At 36.2% G+C, this 23,644-nt stretch overlaps 1 protein-coding gene across 3 annotated transcripts in view; it reads right to left on the bottom strand.

The window, feature by feature from the left end:
- LOC117406087 (rho GTPase-activating protein 6-like) overlaps positions 1-22,538 on the bottom strand; it is a 173,656-nt gene extending 151,118 nt beyond the window's left edge. For all 3 annotated transcript variants that reach the window (XM_059030126.1, XM_034009846.3, XM_059030129.1), the window contains exon 1: positions 21,782-22,538. In XM_059030126.1, the coding sequence (XP_058886109.1) occupies positions 21,782-22,300 (519 nt within the window). In that variant the 5' untranslated portion in view covers positions 22,301-22,538. The remainder of the gene's footprint in view (positions 1-21,781) is intronic.
- Between the last annotated feature and the right edge of the window lie 1,106 nt (positions 22,539-23,644).

Here is a 23,644-nt window from a genome sequence, read left to right on the forward strand (position 1 = left end):
GAGTCACTTACAATTACGTCTCACCCGAAAGACAGAGCACAAGGAGGTTAAGTGTCTTGCTCAGGGTCACACGAGTCAGTGGCTGAGGTGGGATTTGAACCGGGGCCCTCTTGTTTACAAGCCCTTTTCTTTAACCACTGGACCACACAGCCTCCTATAACAAAATGAACAGTGTGGGCAGATACTCAGCTTTTAAGTTGTTACGTATTACATGAATTAAAAAAGTGTGAATTACTCCACACAAGTAATTCCTTCAGATGCTCTTGTTTATCAATTATTGATAAGCCTGTTTGGTTTCATTTCATACCTACCAAAAAAAAAAAAAAAAACATCTTCAAGGGAATTACTTGGGTGTCTGAGTGTCTGCACTTTTAATTTATTTTTTAATTTATTTTTTTTTAAATCTCATGTTAGCCTCATAAATGAATGTGTATTTTAAAGAAGTAGATAAATGGAGTAGACAAACAATTGTTGTAGGACAAGAAACAGCTTGTTTACAAAGTTAGGTGGAAGATTATGTACTATCAACAAATACCATATTTGGTTCTCAAGACTAAAAGAAAAATATTTTTTGCTAAAGGGATTTGATATCTTAAAAACAAAGTACAGACCGTTTTTAAAGTGAGTTCTAGGAAAAGTGATATTTCAAGGTGTTGATGCCTGTCACATAATGCATAAATTGTGTGTATTTTTCTTAAAGTGCCCAAATGACTGTAATGAAAGAGCTGGGCTCCTCATTGAAACATCATGAAACCTGTTAATTATGCAGTTTCAGAGGCTTTGCCACTTAATGTGATAACTTTTAAGGTACAGTATTGTTCATTACTGATGACTGAATGTGCTGAGGCAAACAGTTGCATGCAAGTTGGATGATAGTTGGATGATTATTATATGTTTCTAAGAATTTGACTTAACAAAGCAGGTCCATTTTAATGAATATGCTTGGAATCAGTGTTGCCCAAGTTTAAGGCCTGGCCTAGTATTGAGCAAAGAGCAGATATACAAGACTTGCTACCAGGGTTCCATATTTAGGCTCCTTAGCAGAGAGAAGATGGTTGCAGTTAACATAAGCAGTGCATTTTTAAGGAATGACTTATGACAGGCCAAAGAAGTATAACTTAACCTAGCTATCCGTGAATATGGGGTTGCAAGCTGCTCTAGGTACACAAAACAGAAGGGTCTTTTATTTATGTCTGTTTTTTCCAAGAGAGATGAATCCCTAAATTGAAACCCGAATTGTTGAAAGACTTATGACAGGGAACAAACCATCATGGCCACAGTTTCCCACAGTAAAAAAAAAAAAAAAACTTGTCAGGTGACGTCAGCAACCACTTGAGTTTAAATGCTCTATTAATATACAAAGAACTTATTTGACCTGCTTTGGTACTTTTGTAATGTCAATGCCCCTTCCTAACATCTGAAGCAAAAAGGCTCTTTGGGTTCTGGTCAAGGCAGGAATTCTTGCTCCATGTGTACCTATTATTCAATCATTTTCACAATCTGTTAATACAGGTGGTTATACTGAAGTTGCCTCCAAAGGGCAATACATTATTTCCTAGTCTATCCCTACCTTATTTTGTGTGTGTTTCCCAGATGTGGTTAAACTTCCTAATGTTCTGCATATGCATTTAGATAGTCTCCCTGCAGAGCCATTGTTTTCCCACAACCAGTTTATATTAAATTAAGTTATAATAAAGACATATCATTTTCCGTCACACAACTGGTTAATTGTCTAATTATTTATCTTTAAAAACATTTTATTGCAGGACGGTTAGGGTTTAGCTACTGACAGATCTTTCAGACTGTTTTAATTGGCAGTCCCTCCTTTTTATTTTAAACCGCATCTAAAGTTCAACCTTTATCTTTAAGATGCTTATACATTAAAAGGAAGTGCACGTTGCGCCATCCACTTTACATTATTATGACTTTGTCTGCACTCCGGGACATTCACATTTCTTAATAGCAGCCCCAAGACTATAAACTGCCCTTTCTCAGACCTTTTTTTCTGTATTTAATGTAGGGGTAAAAAAAAAAACAAAAAAAAAACACTTACTGGATTTAGTACAGAGTTAAAAACTGCACCCTTCACTGTTTAGATCAGCGGTGTTACAGGCAAATTTGACTCTTCCAGTCCATTCCATTGTAGGACTTTGGTTGGAACAAATTCCTGGAAAGCAACTGACTGAAAGAGCCAAGGCTGCCTGTACCCCTGGTTTACATCAACAAACGAGTTCATCTTCAACAAGATACCATAGTTTTAGACACAAACATTTGGTTACAAAGCTTTTTTTTGTTTTTAAGACGACCGTAAATACAGTTATAATAGAGCATAAGGTTCATGCCGAGTATGCAGAGTGGTAAGAAACCTAAAATCTCAGTCACGTGGCTAACTATAAATATCTTTTGTCGTCCCCTATATCCCCTGGTACCGTGTTCCACAAGCAATACCTCCCCTAGTGAGTTAGTGCCTGAAGGGACAGAGATATTGAATTTGCTGACCTACATCCCAGGTGAATTTCTTTTCCCATTAGGCTTTTATTTACATAACCTTGCAAACCCTAAGTTATTGTACCTTTTAAAATGAAAAAAATGTATTTTCAATTTAAAGTTTCTAAACATAGTAAGACAAATTCAGGTAGTATCCTCTATAGATATTATTTTTTTCCACAGACTTCCAAGTATGTTTACTGCATTAATGATTAATTTATGGTGGCTGCTGTTTTACATTACAGTGTTTGAAAGGCACTGTTATAAACAACAGCAAAAACAAAACAATGGCAAAAGTGTATAATAGCTGTATTGCAAAAACAAAACAACCCCATACAATTGGTGAGACAGACATATAAAGACAGACAGAGAGACAGACAGACAGGGTTAGAAAGACAAACAGACCTTTAAAGACAGACAGACTATATCCGTTATAAGCAATTATAAACAATAGCACAAAAAATGACAAAAGTGTATAATTAATAACATGTTTATAATCACGTATATCAGATCACTAAACTAAAGTATTACCAAATAAACAGTACATGCTGCCAGTTATTTTATACATGTATATTGCTGCACATTGTTGTGCACTTCAAAGTGGATCCTTCCACAGAAATCACTTAAATGAACGTCACCATCATGCTTTTTCATTCACCTTGTCAGGCAATCTGGTTCACAACACACCAAAAATAGATTCCATTAATCTGTGATAATTCAACATGTTCGCATAACTCATAATCTTAAATGGACCATATATGGATTTTCAATGATACTAAGCAGCTTACTGCACAGGAAAGTCAGAGGTACCTTCATTTGTGAAGTTAATCCAGTGTTAATGACTTTTTATTATGTTTTGTGTACATCAAGATGTGAAACAGAACTGCTTTCATTAGAATGAATAATGACATTCACTTTCATTCCTAAAGTGTTGATAGTTTAAGTTGACTTTTTCCCTTTTCTGTACCTTCCTCAGCTGAAACCTCTGCCAACATATGTGGTAATGCATTCTAAAAAAAGATACACACAAAGTATTACCCTCCTCCTTCATTTGAAAGGGCTTTTTTTTTTAAATGGTTTTAAATAGGTTTCCAAAGTTTAAAAAAAAAACAGGGGATTGCTGTGGTTACCATTTAATCAAACCTAAGAAAAAGTCCTTCTACCCTGCTTCACCTGTCAGTGATTGTCAGATGAGGGCCCTGGCTGCAAGGTAACAAGCCAGCCACCATATCAAGTCAGTGACAATATGGGAGGAATGTTGATATAGAATAACAATTGAAACAAAAAATATATCAAATCACATTTCTATACCAAATACATACTCCCAAAATAATGGGCTTAAAAAAGCAATGCAGAGAGGTTGATAACAGAGAACCAGTGTATAGGTACACAGTAAAGATACCAGGGACCTGTTTTCTACTGTGCTGTAATGACAAGGCGTGACCTATTTAATTTAATGAAGCTACAATCATACATTCGATAATTTAACCTACTTCCTATTTTCCCTTTACTCTTAAATTAAAATCAGGCAAGCATGAATAAAGAATAAAAAGAATAGAATAAAATCAGGCAAGCACGGCTGAGGAAGACAGCCAGCCTTAAATAAACAATTTATGAAAATATATGGTTACGTACCTGAGGGGACATGTGTAGTGATAGGGGAACCTTGGCCACCCCAGTGTATAGTGCACAGCGAAGCGTAGGACGGAGACCCGAGCTGACCGGCATAGCGGCAGTGGGGGCACTGCGTAAGCAGCACTTTTGTTTTGTAGTTTTATTACTGTGTTTTATTTTATTATTATTATTATTATTATTATTTATTTCTTAGCAGACGCCCTTATCCAGGGCGACTTACAGTTATTACAAGATATCACATTATTTTTACATACAATTACCCATTTATACAGTTGGGTTTTTACTGGAGCAATCTAGGTAAAGTACCTTGCTCAAGGGTACAGCAGCAGTGTCCCCACCTGGGATTGAACCCACAACCTTCCGGTCAAGAGTCCAGAGCCCTAACCACTACTCCACACTGCTTCCCTTTTTCATTTCGCCTTTGGTTTTCATTATAATTTTTGAGCACCTGTGAGTGCGCCTGCATTTACCTGTGTTGGTAACCTGTGGTCCTGATTACTGTTGACGGTATACAGGCCACAGACAACAGCGCCCTCTGTGGGCTAAAATAAATAAAAAAAGAAAATAAATAAAACGGGGCACCTGTGCTGTGTTTTCAAGTACCATCTTCTGTCTCCCGTATCAGTGAATACCCCCACCCTTCCACAGTGTACTTTGTGTATTGTCTTGTCATTATGTGTTTTTATTATTTTTATTTTTGAAACCTGTAAATCTGCTGCTGTTTTTCCTAGGACGCCTTTGAAAACGAGCTACCTGAAGCTCATATGACTTTCCTAAATAAAGTTAATTTTATAAAAAAAAATAATACGGTTGGTACTGTAAAAAGGGAGCTCACATACTGCCAGAAACACTGGCAAAATGAACGTCAGATTGTAAACAAAACTGGGGGGGTCTTCTCACTCTTCTGGATCATCTCCTTCCTCTTGATGTAAAGTCCACACAAGCACACCAAAGCCTGGCATATTCTTAGAGCAACGAATAGGCCACAAACATGATTTGTGTTTTCCAACCAGTAATCCTGTTCAGACAAGTTTACAATACAATTTAATGTATGTGTGTGACAGAGATGACTCTTAGTGTTAGATCTCCTTCCCGACCTGTGAGGGCGCTGAGTAAAGGGAACAGAGTACAGTGGACTAGATGGCCTGACAGTTCACTCCCAGGCTTAGGCAGAAGTCGGCCATCTAGAAAGAGGACTGAGCTACGGTGCACTAAATCATTGACCCAGAAGGTTAATGGTGTGGCATCCGTGGATTGGAGGAGCGGGTGCGCTTGTTAACCAAGGGGTCATGGTTGACGGTATATAAAGGGGACATAGTGAGGTGATCTGTTCCTTTGTAAATGGTTAGAACAAACCTAAAAGGAGACTGGTGAAAACGTGAGTGTTTTGTTTGTTAATCCTGTCGTGTCTAAAAACGGTTTGTTTATTGTGATTAGACGGCTAACACGATCCGGAGCTATCGCCAAAGGCCAGCACCAAACCGGACAACATCACTGCGCTTGTATCACAGAGAACTTAATTGCACCATGAGCACTAATTCACTCACTAAAGGACTTGTGTATGTGTTGTGTGTTTCGTGTGGGTGTATAAAGAACGGGACTATTATTTCAGGACTAACCCGGGGATTATAAATAAAGTAATACGCGCAACTGTATTATTAGCATCATTTATTGTTTACTGTTTGTTTTTCTGTCAGGCACTGGAATTACAAATCACTATTGCACCTGGATTATAATTGTCTGTCTGTTTATTGATCACCTGCACCTGCACACTGTTAACCACTTTGCCACAATGTGTTACAAATAACAAACTACTTATGGTAAATTATGAAATTATTGGATAATTAAACAGATAATTATTATTATTTTTTTTTACTATAATTGGCTTAAATACATGTTCCTAAATGCAGGAATTATGCTAGGTAATGATACTGTTAAGACACACCTCGAGGTCAATTAATGGCACAATACAGATTTATGAATCAGACGAATAATATGCTAATGAGAACAGTGGTCTCACGTCCAAATATAACGTTGTGACGAGTGATGTTTTTTGACGGTAAATGGCATTTATGCATACTGTCATTTTAAACACTATTACTGGCACGATAAAGGAGATGCTAAGTTTTATGCATACGGGCCATCATGTTTAAACCACCAGATAAAGAAACACAATTATGAATAGAAAGAACAATTGAACTTCCACACAAGAAACTCATAGCTGTCAAGCCACAGAAATTAAACATATTTTACATAATTTTATTTTTTTCTCCATACTTTGGCTTGTTAGAATATGTAATCTGTGTAACTGCCAGAAAGAAGCTTTGTGACACTGGAGGGTTAAAACATTAAAAACCAAAAACTGTACATCTGCTTAACATTCCTGTGGTGACAGCTTCCTCCTGTTGTTTTTGCATTACAGAAATAAAAAAAAAACTGCTAGTGTATTAATGCCATATGAGTAATTTCTATTAAGTAAGCGTTAAACTAATCAGATCTGATATAATAATGCAACATAGAAGTAAGTTCTCTTGGCTTGTTGTCCAATCCAGTTTATGAGCTACAAAGCATGGACAACGCCTTTTGCCATGCTCCCCTCAGCAGGAGATGTAGCAGAATTCCACAAAGCAGCAGTCATAGTTGCTAATGATTTTGTATCTGTGATGCAACAAACTAAAACACCTGAACATCAGGAGTTGGATTATGCTTAAAGAGAAAGTGGAAAAAACAGGCAGAAGCTATTTTTGTATTTCAATAACTCTCAAGTATTACTTATTATAGTTGTACTCTTAATATGTTACTTAAATGTACTAGCAAATGCGTTCCAAACTGCACTGAAAGTAACATTTTCTTAAAGTATGTTATACATTTGTTGCGGTGAGGTCGGGTCACAGGGAACCTTTTGTGTATCTTGAATAATTTAGTGAACCAGTCAAGCTACAAGGCTAGATCCACCCCTGTTAATCACTAATTGATTGATTGTGTTCACTGTTAAATAAAACCAAAATCCTACAAGTTATATTCTACTTTTTTGTGTGTGTTTTGTGCGATGGGTTAAGGTGAAAGTAGATTTTTAAGAAGGACAAGTAGATTTTTCAAAAATTGCACACCCATGCACAGTTACATTGAATTGCTTTTTTTGTGTGTCTGAGAAGAAAATACATTTTGATGGTAATTTAGGAGTAATGTATGTGGTACACAATAAGCTAAAGTTATATAAAATAGCTAGTTTCACAGATCCCGATTAACACTAGTCTTGGACAACCTTACCTAAGTATTAGTTAGTCCTTGATTAGTGCTAATCAGGGTCTGTGAAACCACCCACAAGTGTTGAATAACTTTTTCGTATTTAGAGTTCCTGAGTTTTTTTTGTTTTTGTTTTTTCAGTGACAGAATGTACGTGTGAATTGCACCGCATTGCTAAGCAGATACAGAGTTTGATCTTAAGAATCTAGCTGTTTAATTTAGGTTTAAACTTTTCCATAAATTGTGTACATGTTATTAGAGATGTTACGGTATCAAATTTTGACGGTATGGTAACCGTGAAAAAATATACCACGGTTATGGTCGTACTGCAGTATAATGTAATTTTTTTTGTAATCCGTTTTTAAATGGCGATTTAAAGAAATACACTCAAGTCAAGTAATTTTTTAACAAGAAAAATAACTTTAATTTAAAGTTTTAAAACAAATACAACACACTGGTACTACAGTTCTATCAGGCACTACCTGACTGGAAGTAGTGTTCACTCCAGCTCACACAGGCTCAGCAAAATAATGCTGCTTTTTTATTTCAAATTACTGTGGAGAAGCACCAAAATATTAACATTTTCTGGGCTCAGTCTGGAACGATAGGGGGTAAGGAGGTGACCACTGCAACTGAATACCCTCTTCATCTTTATTAGTTTGGACGGCATCCTATTAGTTAAGAGAAGCAAAGTGTTACCTAGCAATAGCCAATCGAGTGCGTTTTAAGAAATGCAGTGCCCGCCCACTGATCTCGCAGCAGAGGGCAAAATTTAATGATGAGAAGACGGCGCCTGCAAATCTTTTTTTTTTTTTTTTGGACTGCATGTTAACAGCAACGAACACAAAGGAAAGAAGAAAGGTTAAGGTGGGTATGACATCTAGGGGACTTTTTTTTTTTTTAATGGGAATAAAATTGTATTATTTTTTGAATACATAAAACCAAAATCCCTACAACACTATCAACTCGAAAAGACGGCAACATCTTTACAATATCGTTTAAAATACAAATTATACAAATGCCTGTAGCATCTTAGACTTAGTTATATTGTAGTAAACAGACTTTTTGATTCTCTGCATTGGTGTGTGCTTACTGCGTTTCTCTTGACCGATACGATAGATAATAGCTACTGTTACTTCTTTGGTTTGGTAAATTAATAGGAAGGCAGTGATGAAAAGTTACATGCCACTGCCTTGTTCTTGCTGATATTTTTGAGTATTTGTGTTTCATTTACTGACAATCACGTTTGCTAGCGATCATTGTTTACTAGGGCGGTTTATATTAAATATGACGTCACTTATTTAATAGCCTACTCAGATAATCTCATGCAGTTTTTATAACTTGACATGTCTGTGTTCATTAGTTAGTTCTAATGAACACAGTGGCTCATCGATGGACAAACAGTGAATAAAAAAGCACGCCCATATCACCTTAAACCGTGTGAACTCGGTAATCATGGTATAGAAAAATGGTTGCAGTTTCAAAACCGTGGCAGTTTATACCGCGGTTTACCGTAAAACTGATATACCGTGACATCCCTACATGTCATACAACCTGAATACTCTATGAACGTATATAGAGTACTGTGGATATTATATGCATGAGGATGACCATCAAAAACGTATCTGTCAATCCTTATTTATGGGATAACTACAGTACTCCGTGCATGTTCATGGTGTAATCTCCTTATCTTCCCACATCATTCTAGTCTTGCATCAAATTTAATCCTCAGACTTTGGAGTCAGGAATAGATATGAGGATTTGAATAATAATAAATAATAATAATAACAACTTTAATTTAAATATAGTGCCATTCACACCAAAGTGTCCCATGGCGCTACACAACCAAAATGTCCAAGATACAAATTAATTTATAAACATTGTAAACTTAAATATAAACAAGTTAAAAGCAAACTTGTCCAAACACACTGATAAACAGTGTAAGCCTAAAAACAAGATACAAAATCTCAATTCATATTTCAAAACCTAGGAAGCCTAAGAAGAGAAGACAGATGAAAAGAGGTAAGTTTTGAGAGTTTTAAACTGAGAAACTGAACTAGAATTTTGAATGCAACTGGGCAGAGAATTCCATAAGGAAGGCACAATGCAACTAAAGCTACACCCACCAAGAGTAATACGTTTAGGTGAAATGCATTTAAGAAGTCCAGAATTGGTCCTTGTATGTCAGCAGCAGAATCCTGGAAGTGACACAGGAACAGACAGGTAGCTAATGCAAACGAGCAAGAACAGGAGTAATGTGTTCAGTCCGTCTACTGCCCTTCAAGATTCTAGCTGCTGGGTTTTGCACCAATCACACACTATTGATAGAGCAAGCAGGAAGACCAGCAAAAAGGGCATTGTAATAATCTAAGCAAGAAGTGACAAAGGCATGAACAAGGATCTCAGCATCCCTGGGAGACAGGAAAGGACAGATTCTAGAAATTTTCTTTAGGTGGAAAAACTCTGCCTTCACCACTGTAGAGATGTGTGTGTCAAACGATAACCTAGAGTCCAACTGAACAACTAAACTTCGGACCACCGAGGAAGCATTAAGGGAACAACCACTAAAAGAACAAGAAAACCCAGAGAGAGAGAGTAAATCTGGGGTTTAGACCCTAATACCAGCAACTCAGTTTTGTTAGCATTTAATTTCAAGAAATTACTTGACATTCATGCTTCTACACCAACCAGACATGCAGATAGAACCACTCCAGTAGTAGAATTAATTTTAAAAGAAATGTGGGTGTCATCTGCGTAGGAGTAAACATCTAAACCATGCTGCTGTATAACGTATCTCCTAATGGCAGCAAATAAATATTAAAAAGGAGAGGGCCAAGAACAGAGCCCTGTGGGTCTCCATGGACTACTTGAGATGTAGAAGAATTAGAACCAGCATATGACACGTACTGATGTGGATGTGACTATTTTTCTAGCTATACAATCCTAAAGGAAATTGATCGCTTTGCTGTATAAAGGATGTAGTCACTACACTACACATTTTTTTGTTTCATAAAGACATTCTGTCTGGAGACACACCTCTTGTTAAATTTTGCAAATAACAAGGCAGAATTAGCAAAAAACAATTGGATTAATTAAGCGTTTATATTAAAAGGGGCGTTATTTAAATTGCAATCAGGTGATACACAGCAGTGAATCTGTGTAGAGCAACTAGTCCGTCAACACGTCTTTTTTATCAAAGTGTTTCATATTTTATCCTGGATATTGTAATCCAGTAAAATGCTAAACTCATTTGTGGAGTACTGTAAACAGGATTAGTCTCACATGACATTGCTGGACTGTTACTAAAATGTTTAATATTCTGTATTGTTATTGTAATGCCAGCAATAAGATAGAATGTGCTGCAATGTTTATTTATTTTCTGAACGGTTGTAATATAATTAAGTTTTCCTGCTTATTTTAATGCCAGCAATGAGCCAAGTGATGTTTATAAACATGACATGTTTGAAGTGTTTTCAGGTGCTTTACTTATTATTACAGTAAAAAGTTTGATTGAAAATCTTAGCTTTAATAAACAATTAAAATAAAATAGTGGTAATATTTATTAATGCATTTATTTTAACTATCAACATATGTATGTCCAACTGTCATGTTTAATTATCAATACATTGATAAAAAGTGGGGAAAAAATAAAAAAAACAAAATTTGCTATTGAATGGAAAATCAGTAGCCCCACAGAATTGATAGAGCACCGTCATAGAAACTGAGAAGATCGTTGTTCAGAAAAAAACAGTACATCTTGAGCCATAAAGGAAAAGGGAGAATCAACATGAATATTGAAATCCCCCATAATGAGACCTTTACCTGCACCCGTGCAGAATAAAGAGGTCAAATCTGAAAAGTCACAAATAAAAGATAGGTTGTGCTTCGGGGGATGATAAATAATAGAAAGAGTCAGACAAAAGTGAGGGGAATTTAAGAGTAAGGTGCTCAAACGAAGAAAACTCCTTGATTGAAATCACTACGGGAGTAAAATGAGATTCGTAAATAAGTGCCAGACCCCCGCCCCGACCACTTGTACACTGTTTCTCTAAAAAAGAGTAGCCCTCAGGAGTAGCCGATTCAGTGGGGTGGAGATCGTGGGGAGAGTGCCAGGTTTCTGTAAGACATAACAGATCAAATGAGTTATCAGTGATTAAGTCTGCAATAAGAGGGGCATTAGAAGCAAGAGCGTGTGTGTTAAATAAAGCAACCTTAAGTGAGCGTGATTGTAACAAAGGTGCAGGCAGAATTCCAAGAGGAAAAAGAAAGTCTTGGAACAATAGTCAGAAATCTGTTTCTAATCTTTTTCATTACCGAAGCACGAAAGGTCTGGGGGATCCATACATTACGAGTAGAACTAGGAGTTAGGATAGTAGGCTTATTTCACCTCCTTAAAGGAGATTTGCCATACAGTTTAGACAAACACACGATTAAAGCCAAACATCCACAAAAAACAGCCAAAATCCTTGTCTGTCTGTCCTTCTCATCTGCCGATCACAGACGGAAGATTTAATTAGCAGCAGATATAATTAGCAGCAGAGACAGGTGCATGTAGTAGATGTTGGTAAGAGTTCCATTCACAGCAGTAATTAGCAGCACAGGCAAAAAAATGATATACCTCAAGCTATCACTATTTAATCATATCCTGATGTAACTTTCACTATTATCTGCTGTATCATTGAATTGTGGTTTGTCACACTTGAAAAAAAAATATTGTATTTCTTGCTCTTATTGTATGACTTGTATTGTAACACTTGAATGTATTTGTATTTGCTTGCGATTGTAAGTCGCCCTGGATAAGGGCATCTGCTAAGAAATAAATAATAATAATAATAATAATAATAAATAAGCTGTTCACGGAGAACAAACCTAGAGCCAGTATTCTCCATATTATCCAATAAATTAAAAGGTTATTTACAGTACATCTGAATCCCTGAGAAAAGAGCTTTCTCTAATCCTGGGTATTTTACAAAATAAGATTGCTTTAGACTGGTGACATAGATCATGTGTACCAGATAATTTCTTTAGAAGATTCAACGTCAAAGTCAAAGTCATTTTTGTTCTTTAAGTAAACATGTGACCTTTTTTAATGTTTTGACAAGGTTATTTCGAAGTAAACTTTTTCTTTAGGCTTTGTATTGCTTTAACTTTTCTTCCAGGTACCTTTTTTTCAATGCCTTGTGGTTTTGTGCTTGCTCTGCAACATAAGACAGGCCTAAAATGTAAACCCCGTTGACATTTCTCAATCTGTATCTCGTCAATAAACAGCCCACCAGAATCAAGATGACCCAGCAAAGCCCCTTTGTTTCAAGCTCCTTTTATCTCTTTTGAAACCAACAGCCTTAATATTGCCCACAGGCATCTGCTGTGAGTGTTTTGTTTTTTTTTGTACCCTTTTAGTGTAAAGACATGTCAAACTGGGTTTCAGCTATAAACAACAATGTAATGGAACCACCATCGGAACCAAACCTCTCTAGATTCTCTTAAATATCAAGCCAACATACTTAAAGTGTGAATCATTGCGGCCCTCTAGAAGGCTCTCGAATGTCTAACCGGCTTAATATGGAGAGGTTAATAATTTGTTTTTGGTAAGCTGTTCATGAAAGTGTTTAGTGATTGTTCCCAAAGCACTAAAACAGCTTAACACTATGGAAATACAACGTAAACAAGCATACTAGCATTACAAAACTAGTCTGGTCTATACTAACAACCTATTTCAACTTATATCCTTTGGAGGGATGTTGTTGAAGGGGGATTTTAGGATCAAAAAGCCCACTGTGAATTCTGTAACATTGTTTTTCTCCTTATTTTAGAATGTCCAATAATGTTCCCTCGCTGCAGCAACACCCCAAAACAGATCTTTGCACCCAACTACTACTCCCTGGAGGACAAAGACCAGCCCTGCAGGTCATCAATCACAGATCTACAGCTTTGCACTGCCATGACTGCACTCCCCTGACTATGATTCAGTCGTGCCTTTACCAGGTGATCTATTCCGGGACGCCATGTTAGACAGAATTAACGCTGTACTACAGTGTGGGTTAAGTTGATAGTTCAAGTGAGTCTAAAGCTGGCCAAGCAGAAAAATGTTGTATAAACTCTCCTATACTTCAGTTTACAAAGTACAAAATGCAAATACTCCTGAAACCTCCGAAAACCAGTAACACTCAAAAGTATAGATATCGACCTGTAAACAGGCGATAAAAAAAAAATACACTTCACTGCCATATTGCTATGGCAGGGATACGTACGGTTTTGTTTTGTTTTGTTTTGTTTTGTTTATTCTTACCTTGGTCCAATAACAGTGGTGTTGCTATGATGGAAAAAAAAAATTAAACAAACAGTTTGCTCCAATGTTCTGTATTTTGAAATGGCTCTTAATACTGCCCTAACCTTATGTATGGCCACTGGTGTGATATTTATCATTTCCTTTGTGTGTGTGCATAAGCATTTCTATGGCTTTGGATTAGATTTGGATGTCATCCCAGTTTAATTTTAAAATGGTATACAGTATGTTTACATGGTTGTCCTTTGAAAGGAAACAGAAACCTTATGAGAGTATGTTATTTCTACCAGCAGCTTGGTTTTCCATGTTTACTTGCAGAGCAATTGATTACTTTTTTTTTACTTAAATCATATTTCTTAATTTTATGATCAATAAATTACTTCTTTACAAATGACATTCATACTTGAGGAATTTATAAATACTAAAATAAATTCAATGATAGCAGCCTTTTTCAAGAAATGTTTACGACTGTAAGTCGCCCTGGATAAGGGTGTCTGCTAAGAAATAAATAATAATAATAATAATAATAATAATAATAATAATAATAATAATAATAATAATAAAAATGTTAGTTTATTTTAGTATTTCTAAATTCTGCAGTATTGTGTGTTTAATGGTTATGGATGATAGTTAAGGAATTACATAGTTCATAATCTAAATAATCTATCAAAATATTATACTTATATTAAAAAAAAATGCCATTGTGCATCTCACATGCTACATTCAAAAGGGCTTGTCTAAGTTTGTGGATCTTGTATTATTAGTTGGCAAGATAACAATACCATTTTTAAATACTGCTTCTTAGTCACAGATAAAACATATTGTTTTATCAATTGTTCAGAGGAAATCTTGAATAGATAGACAGATAGAGTTGTTGTCATTTTATGCTGCTGGTTTTGGAAGGCCTGTTTGGAAGTATTTACTGCCACTTGAATAACTTTAGCATACTCAGTGATCCTGAATGAATTTTTTTCTTACCGGATCTTGCATTCATTTAAATCCAACAACGGGCTAATCGCACGGTTCCAAATTATGCCACATTGCTAAGCAGATGCCGAGCTCCTATATCAGCTATTAAATGTAGATTTAAACATACTTTCTTTCCAAACATTGTACTTACTATTTGAACAGAATACATAATGAACATATTAAAGGTGGTTTACTTGTTATCTCAATGTGTGTGTGTGTGGGTGTGTGTTAGCATGGAAGATATGGCCAACTTAGTGCTAAAGATAAGCATCTTCATGCTCCAAATATGCAACACCCCCTTTATTAAATTTTATATGTTTGCAGGACCTAAAAATAGATTAAAGATAAAATATGAAGTGCTTGCTGCTACAGCTGTCAGGTGAAGGCATCTGTTGGTAAGATTTATGTTTATGATTTAAATGAACATGGATATGTTTACAAACGCTTTTGGCACTCATAATGAAACATTCTTTTTCTCCAACATCTGGAGGTGGTAGGCCGGTGCCAATCTGGTATGATTAACATTGTTCCATGAGTCAAACCGTGTTACATTCAAGGGACAAACTGAAGAACCATCATCTTCCTGACATAGAAATGCACTTCCTTATCTCTTGTAATCCTATAGCAAATAAAGTGCTCAGAAATGCATATCGGACTACATCAAAACAAATATCAAATAACGTATTCAGAAATGCATATCGGAATACATCAAAATAAATATCAAATAACGTATTTAGAAATTTCATATTAGACTACATCAAAACAAATATCAAATAGAGTATTCAGAAATGCATATTGGACTATATGTGTATACATATAAATTATAAATGCAATATACAAGCTGATAAACATACCTCAAGACCATGTGATAAATCACTGAAATCTCAGCAATGAGCTGAGCTCTCTGTTTAGATGAATCAATAAGCCCTAAGCTTATAGTCCTTAAGATCATAGCATTGAATCCCACTGTTGAAGCATATTTTAATATAAAATACTGCCCGTATAATAATTCTAGTAGTTATAGCCTATATCTTTGAAAATGAATTCATCTGAAGTTAGTTAAGAATCTTTTACCAGACACATTTTTTATGAAGCTCATGTTACAGTGTAGCGATTCTGATAGTTGCAATTCTGAGTAACCAAAAATAAAGCAAGTATTATCTTATGTAGTTTGTTGTAAACCCTTGTCAAAAAAAGGACAGGGTGAAAGGTTTTTTTTTCCGGAATAATAGTGTGACAATCACAGCTCTATTTCGTTGTAAATGTAGCCAATAACAGCACCGTTCCAACTGCTACATCACTCCTTGCTTTCTAGAATGAGCCACTAAAAAAGTAAGTTAGCGGGAGAACATCTAGAAAAGTTTTGAAAAGTTTTATACAACTAGAATGGAGGTGTTCTGATCATCTACAGATATATATATATATATATATATATATATATATATATATATATATATATATATATATATATATATATATATATATGAAACCAGAAGAGTCAATTATTTAACAGAATGACACTAATTGCTTAAGCACTGTTGAATGACATGTGTGCCTACTACTATTTAGTTTTTCCCATGCATTTACATTGCATTTATCATGTTTGTTCTTTACCATTCCTGTCTGTGCTTTATCATTCTTTCACTATACTTTAGTAACACATGGTAAAGATAAAAAACTTACACAATGGACTGTAAACCATAGTAAATGTAACGCTTTACCTGACTTTGATATGTCTTTGCCTTACCGCTGTCTTCCAATGTTTGCAGTACAACTTTCAAAAATGTTCTGATGCCAGAACATGATGCTATTATCACTGCACTGCCTTTCATACTGTGGTCGATCCCCCTTTACTCCATTCATAAAGAAAGGACAACCAGAATCTCACACTAGTGGGTAGTGTATTGATGGGCATCATGATAGAAATCTAGCAAGTGCATGAAAGAAGCTGTGCCACATGAAGCCACATGAAGCTATCTTATATGCCACGTCATAAAATTCATGAATGAGCTGAATTCTTTGCAGTGTAATACTCCATTCTTCCGAATTGGTTATACAAAATGCCATCAAATACATTTTATATTATACAGTTCCGGACTTTCTTCCAGGCCAGCAAATGAATACTGTTGGCTCTCTGTTAATCTGTCTCTCTGCCACTGTAAATACACATCAAGGTAAGAAGGATGAATCCTATCAGAAAACTCTTCAATTATAGCTTGTTTATTACTGTGTGTGCTTTTTGCCTTTCAGTTTTTGGATCGTATGTAGGAAAATGTCAGTCAAATACATCGCATTTCCTGAAGTGAGTCAGATTGTCTGCAGAAGAAGAGACAGCATAATTAAAAAAAAAAAGATCTGAGAGAGCGATACTGTTTTAAAGTAGTTAATTGAAAACTTCTACAAACCTCTAGTCCCATGACGCAATCATTGCAATGCAATTACAAAAGCAAAAGAGCAGCAGTGCGCTGTTACTGCCCGTAAGTGTAAACAAAATGTAAAAAAGGGGGGAGGGGGGAAGAAATTACCTTTTTTGGCCAGTCCACATTGTTCTTTTTCTGGCAGTCTGCTGTCATATGTCTGGCTGAGACTATAGCCAAACATGTGTATTCAAACACAACTCTTGATTCATATCCACCAAACACAGGAAACCTTTAATAAGGGTTTAGACCAATCTTTCTAGACATCTGACTTGCTTCACTTGAAGAGTGAAATGATACCAAAAAATATGTATTTACCAACGAGCCAAGAAAAAGCTTTCCAATTAACATACAGCCCGTGTTGCACATTGTGACAAAATGTCACTATCAAGGGGTGTGTATTTGAAAAAAATAAATAAACCCTAAAAAACAACATATTTGAATTAAAAAAATGGGTTCCTAAAAGCAAGAGGAAGACATTCTGAACTCTTTCAACTCCCTCTGATCTGTCTGCAACTACACCTCCCCCAAAGAAAAACACCCCGCCCCATAGCTGTTTCCTTATTGAATAACTTGCTGTAATTCAGTGCTCGAATACTCCAACTTTGAGTTACCCATACTCCCATACTGACTCAAGGCCCCTCCCAGAAATGTGACATGTTGTTCTCCTTTCAATCACCCTCTTTTTATAATGGTACATTCAGCTTGCGCAGCCATTGCGAGATTATAAATAGCATACAGCTGAGGTCAAGGTAATTAGAGTTACATTCAAAATAACTTAAAGCAGCATTCATGTACATACATTAATCTGGGTTGTTAGGAAGGAATGCACTGTTAAAAAAAACAACAAGAAAAATACAAACCTGGAGGGGAGAAAACTTTACTGGCAAAGATAGAAGTTGCAAAGCAAGTAAGAAACAAATATCATGACTGTATAAAGAACAACAGAGTACCGTAATACACACATTATGCGATCAGTGGTAGCAAATGAGTTGCAATAGAGTACTTCACACTTGAAAACATGGATCTGCCTTTACATTTATTGAACCAGATGTTACTGTATGTGATTCATCAAGTCTATGGCATTGAAAGTCAGGTGCTGGGTTCAGCACCCTTGATGCTTGAAGCTCTGGAACCCTGAGCTCTGGATAACAAGCGGATTGGATTAACCGAGAGGATGCTGTTACTGTATGCTGAACACAAGATTGCTCGAGAGGTCGTTGTGGCAATATAAAGGAAGCACGACCTCGAAGCAAAGAGGGTGAGTGACTGTGAGAGAACATCCTGGTGAGTTTATACAAGTTGAATTCGTCCATATTATTGTTGCCCTGATTAACCTGTTAGAAACCCATAAAACTATAAAAGCTATACACTTTCGTTATATACCATTTATATATAGATAGATAGATAGATAGATAGATAGATAGATAGATAGATAGATAGATAGATAGATAGATAGATAGATATACAGTATATATATATATATATATATAGCACACCCAATTTCATATTCTTCATACATTTTTAATATTAAAAATATGGACAAAATATACAGTCCAATAATAAAGCCGGGTGGTTAGAATTTCAGCCATTTCCTGATGCAGGGATATTTGGGGGTATTTTAGCTACCTGGAAAAACATTACAAACATGTTGGATTGTAATGGATTGAACTTAATATAAGTCCAGTTGGATACAACTAAGACAAGTAAAACATAACTACAGTACATGGCAAATTGCTATTATTATACATTCCTCCCTCCCCAAATTAAACAAACTGAAAACTGCATTGTTCCAGTGATGTTCAATTTCATATAGATAACCCCTCAGTGTGATAACATCATTCTACCTTTGTTTGGTCTTCTGTACACTCTGCTTTATCTGCTTTACATTCCCATGCATACAAGTGTTCTGTGTGCAAAGAGTGTGCATTTTAGGGTAACATTTTATTTTTTTTTGTCGCTGTGTAGTCTGTAAAATAGACCCTAATTAAATAGTAAGTAGCTTCAGATTACATTGTCATTGATTCTTACTGTCTCCTTATCTTGTTTTGTGTTTTTTTTACAGACATCAGATGCTGCTTTTTAATTCTAGTTGGCAGTCTAGTGCACAGCTACAGTTAATGCCTGCCATACAAAATGAAACTAGAGCCACTGTAGCATTTCATTAGATTGGGCTGACTCCTTACTACTATAAAGACACTTTGTCTATGCCTGGCAACTCGAAATGAAGAGCAGTTTGGAATCAGGTCAAAGCACCTTAACACAGACACAAGAAACAAACATTTGATAAATTGCAATTGCAATGCATATGAAATTAAGGTTTATACTGGGTAAACTCTTGTCATTGCCATTGACTCTGTGTATGTCCTTCGATTCAAAGAAATAGAAGAGATATTTATTTTATGAGCAAAACCAACACAATTTTTAATAAGGATATATTGATATATTCAACCAGTCATTCTTGTTGCTAGATAATAAATCCCCCCCCCCCCTTGGGAAAAGAAAGGCCAAAGTAGCAAAGGATTAGGGTTTTGCTCTATAGTTTAAAATAATGAATAAGCAAGGGGGGGTCATGAGCCCTATAACTCATAGAAATACATCAAATCATATTAATTCTGCATCCTTATAGCTCCAAAAGCTGATTTTATCTGCCAGTAAGAATGCACTGCCATGTTCCATCCTAAAATGGCACACAGTTCATGGAAGTCGCCCCCCCCCAAAAAAAACCCCAAAAAACAATCTAAATATTCCCTTATTATTATTGGAGGGTGTGGGCCTGTCTTTCCAATGGCAAAAAAGGATGAAAACTATTTTTTTTTGGATTTCGGCCTTCTTAGTAGGAAGAGGAAAAACAAACATCAGTAGTAAAACCTACAGCCATCTGAAATCAATTTCGCTAACCAGCCAAGGAATATTTTTATAAAAACATGTAAAAGAGAAAGGTATTTTGAAGTAGCTACCATTTTCAGTTCTATATGTGACAGGTTCAGGTTAATTCAGGAATCACTGTATATACGGGATATATTTTTCCTCTCAAGAAGACAGAGGCCCATCATAGTCCCTGGGTGATAGTGCAATTGGTTTGTCTGGGGGATGGAGATTTCCTGTTCCGAAAATAACTTTCTTGTTTGTGTTAGGCAATTTTTATTATCTGTAAGTTCTGGGATCTAATGTATGATATCAGATGGCTTTTTTGGGCCTTATAACAGATTATAAATAATAATAATAATAAAAGGTATCGTCATAATCATCTTCTTAATAACAATAACAAAAACAGTAATCAACCATCCAGTTCAGATCAGCTGGTTTGTATTAGATTTTTCCATCTGCTATATCACAATGAAACATAGTCACAAGTACAGAACATCCCTCCTAAACTTCCTCTACCTGCTTTATATCTCCACTTACAGTTTCAAGAGAGATCTTTACAAGCAGTCACCTGTTTTGTTTTGAGCTTTCTCAAAAGCAGTTGAGGTGCATTGGTTTACAGATAGCTGCCAGCCTTTCACCAAAGGTTTTTAAGACAATTAAGAGACACTTTCTTACATAAAACATGAATGTGAATCTCTCAACTTCTAGCCTTGCAAAAGTAAAACAAACAATGGACAATATGAACTTTGATGGATTTCCTTAGTGCAGCCAGGAACTAACATAGGAACAGCATTGCATACCAAGTGACAACACTTAGCAGTGTCAAGAACAAAACATATTTCAGTCTGGGAAAAACAAAATGCCTGCGGTCACTTAGACTCCATCAATAAATGTCTTACCTGTGGTCTGATAGTGTCCCACCACCTAGCCTATGTGTGGCTACACTTTTTTCCACATGGGCATCCCTTACAGAGTTTATACACATGAAGGAGCACTGCTAAGCTGGTATGTGTTCTAACAGGGCCAAACAGACACAGCGTTTGTAAATAAAATATTTAAGTAAATAACTATTCTATTTTTAACTGGGTTTTTTAGTGGGTTTTCTTGTGTTTTGTTTTTTTCATTTTCCATTTTGATTGCTCCAGCATTGTTTTTGTAATCATTCATATTCTTATTACTGGCTTTGGGCTTGCTTGGTGAATCATAACTTCAGAGCATTAACCTCCTGCTTCCATTAAATTATGTGACAATATGACCTTTCAACTCACCCAGCCCCACCAACAAAGCAGAGTTGACTGGAATCAGGAAGTATATTCCTTGACTGGCAGTTAGGCAGTTCTTCAAATAATCTCTAATCAAGCTCAGACAGGTAAAGAGATATAGAGTGTATATATTATAAAGTATAATAACTCAATAGTGGAGCAACAAAACAACAGCCCTGAAGGTCAACACATACTTTCTTATTCCAATTACATGCAAGTATATCCTATATGCATATGTTACAAGATACATACTACTGTATAGTAGGGGCCAATGTCATATAGGGGCCAATGTCATATCACCAGAACTGATTCATTAAAATAAATACAAAAGGAAAATCACAATTCTACTTGAAATCAAAACTGTATGACATATTACTACAGTCCATTAGCTGTCAGTGGCACGTGACTTGCAGTTTTGTTCAGCCTCATATATACTATATCGTTCTCTTACCAAAATCACGCCTAACAGAACAGCAGGTGTGATTGTTGACCGGTGCTAATTTATAACGGCGACATAATGCTTTACATGAAACTATAAATACTTTTCCTTGAAAGTAAACCAATGTATTCTGGAAAAGTAGTCTAAGAATTAAACACTACAGTCCTACCTCTGACTTCCATACGATGTATGAGTGTGAGCTTGACTGTTGCAATTTTTTCTGAAGCCACTTTCTTGGAGAGAAGATGGTACTGGTGCTTCCAGGTGGGGTAAGAGCAGGACTCCTTGCCAGGAATGGTATGTCCCATGCAGTATTCCTCTTCACGCCTTTTATGTCATAATCAAAGTGAAAATTTGAGGACGGCGAGGTTTCTGTGGGAGTGCATGGGCTGGAGAAAGAGGAGAGAGGCTGCTTTAATTTGCAGCGCAATCCCAGTTTGGATGTTGCAAGGCATTCGGCTGAACTCTGTGGGGTTAAGCGGCTTGAGATGCTGCCTGTTTCTCTTAGACCCATGCAGGACAATCGCGTGTTTTCATACACATCCAAAATTGCTTCTGCATCATTCCCATAGTTCCTTATTATAGCTGGATCCAAGCTCCGTGTCTGGCGCAATCTTCTTTTGGTGATCGTTTTGGATGCTGGAGAAGAGCAGGAGAAAACGCTGTTCAGTAACCCTTGAGCAGACATGTCAGAAATAGTATTTTGATTGATATAAACAGTCACATAAATGTCCTCTTTTTAAAATGCGACATTTAGCTGCACTGCTTTAAAAAAAAATCCCCACATTCAGGCATCAAATTCCATTCCCTGCGCATAGCACTGTTAAACACTTGTTGCACGACATTGTTTCAAGTTGAAGTGCTAAATAATGCTAAACAAAGCATCGCCCGGCTTGTTCTGTGTCCTACGGTTTGTATGCAGTACGTAACTCTATATCAGAGAAAAAGTGAGTTGCAATGTGGGGAGGCTGGAGTTTGGCGAGTTTCACAACCCTGAGCCCACTCGCGTCACTCCAAAACAGCACTGCCCCGCTCCATCCCGTTTACAATTTCTTGAGCACGCAGTGAGTTATTCAGTCAGTGTAGCCGCCAAAGAACACTCCATAGTATTCCAGCATCAAGATCGTCCTGCACCTGATTGTGTTAGAAAAGCAAATCCTGGATAGGACTTTCTGAAACCAAAGCTTTGAAAAGTTATTATTTTTTTTTTATATATATATATATTTGCCACTTTAGTGGAAACAGGATAAGATTTTACAATACAAAAAAAGATGTCAAAACAGAGTACACTATACAATCATTTTAAACGACAGCAATACACGCTGCCTTTCAGATATATGGTTTAGTGTTTGGTGGGATACGTATGTACATCTTACACCTCTCGATAAGTAAAACCTCCAGCACACCAGCACTAATTTGTATCTGCTTGTCAATTGTCTAGTTTGTATCTTCTGCTGTTTAGTAAATGCGCATTTGTTACAAATTAGACATAATAAAATCTGTATATAAGCTATTTTATGACATATCCGATATGAAAGATTGCTGTACAGTGGTTGCCTACATTTAATTCAGAGTATTCATGAGTATATATGTTATAGTTCCATGGAAAGATGTATTCAATAACTTAACCAGTTGCCTTATTATAAAACTTGTAGGAAAAAAAAATCTTTGGAAAACCCTTAGATTTAAATTTAAAAACATAAATATGTTTATTTATAGTTTTTAAGCCTATTTTTAAATGTGTTGTAGAAAAAAGGGACACAAACATTGCACTGGGAAAACAAGCTTTAATAAATCATTATTTATTTCTTAGCAGACACCCTTATCCAGGGCGACTTACAATTGTTACAAGATATCACATTATTTTTACATACAATTACCCATTTATACAGTTTGGTTTTTGCTGAGCAATCTAGGTAAAGTGCCTTGCTCAAGGGTATAGCAGCAGTGTCCCCCACCTGGGATTGAACACACAACCCTCTGATCCAGAGTCCAGAGCCCTAACCACTACTCCACATTGCTGGATTGGATT

The sequence above is a fragment of the Acipenser ruthenus genome, chromosome 9 (assembly GCF_902713425.1).
Source record: "Acipenser ruthenus chromosome 9, fAciRut3.2 maternal haplotype, whole genome shotgun sequence".
Classification (NCBI taxonomy): Eukaryota; Metazoa; Chordata; class Actinopteri; order Acipenseriformes; family Acipenseridae; genus Acipenser; species Acipenser ruthenus.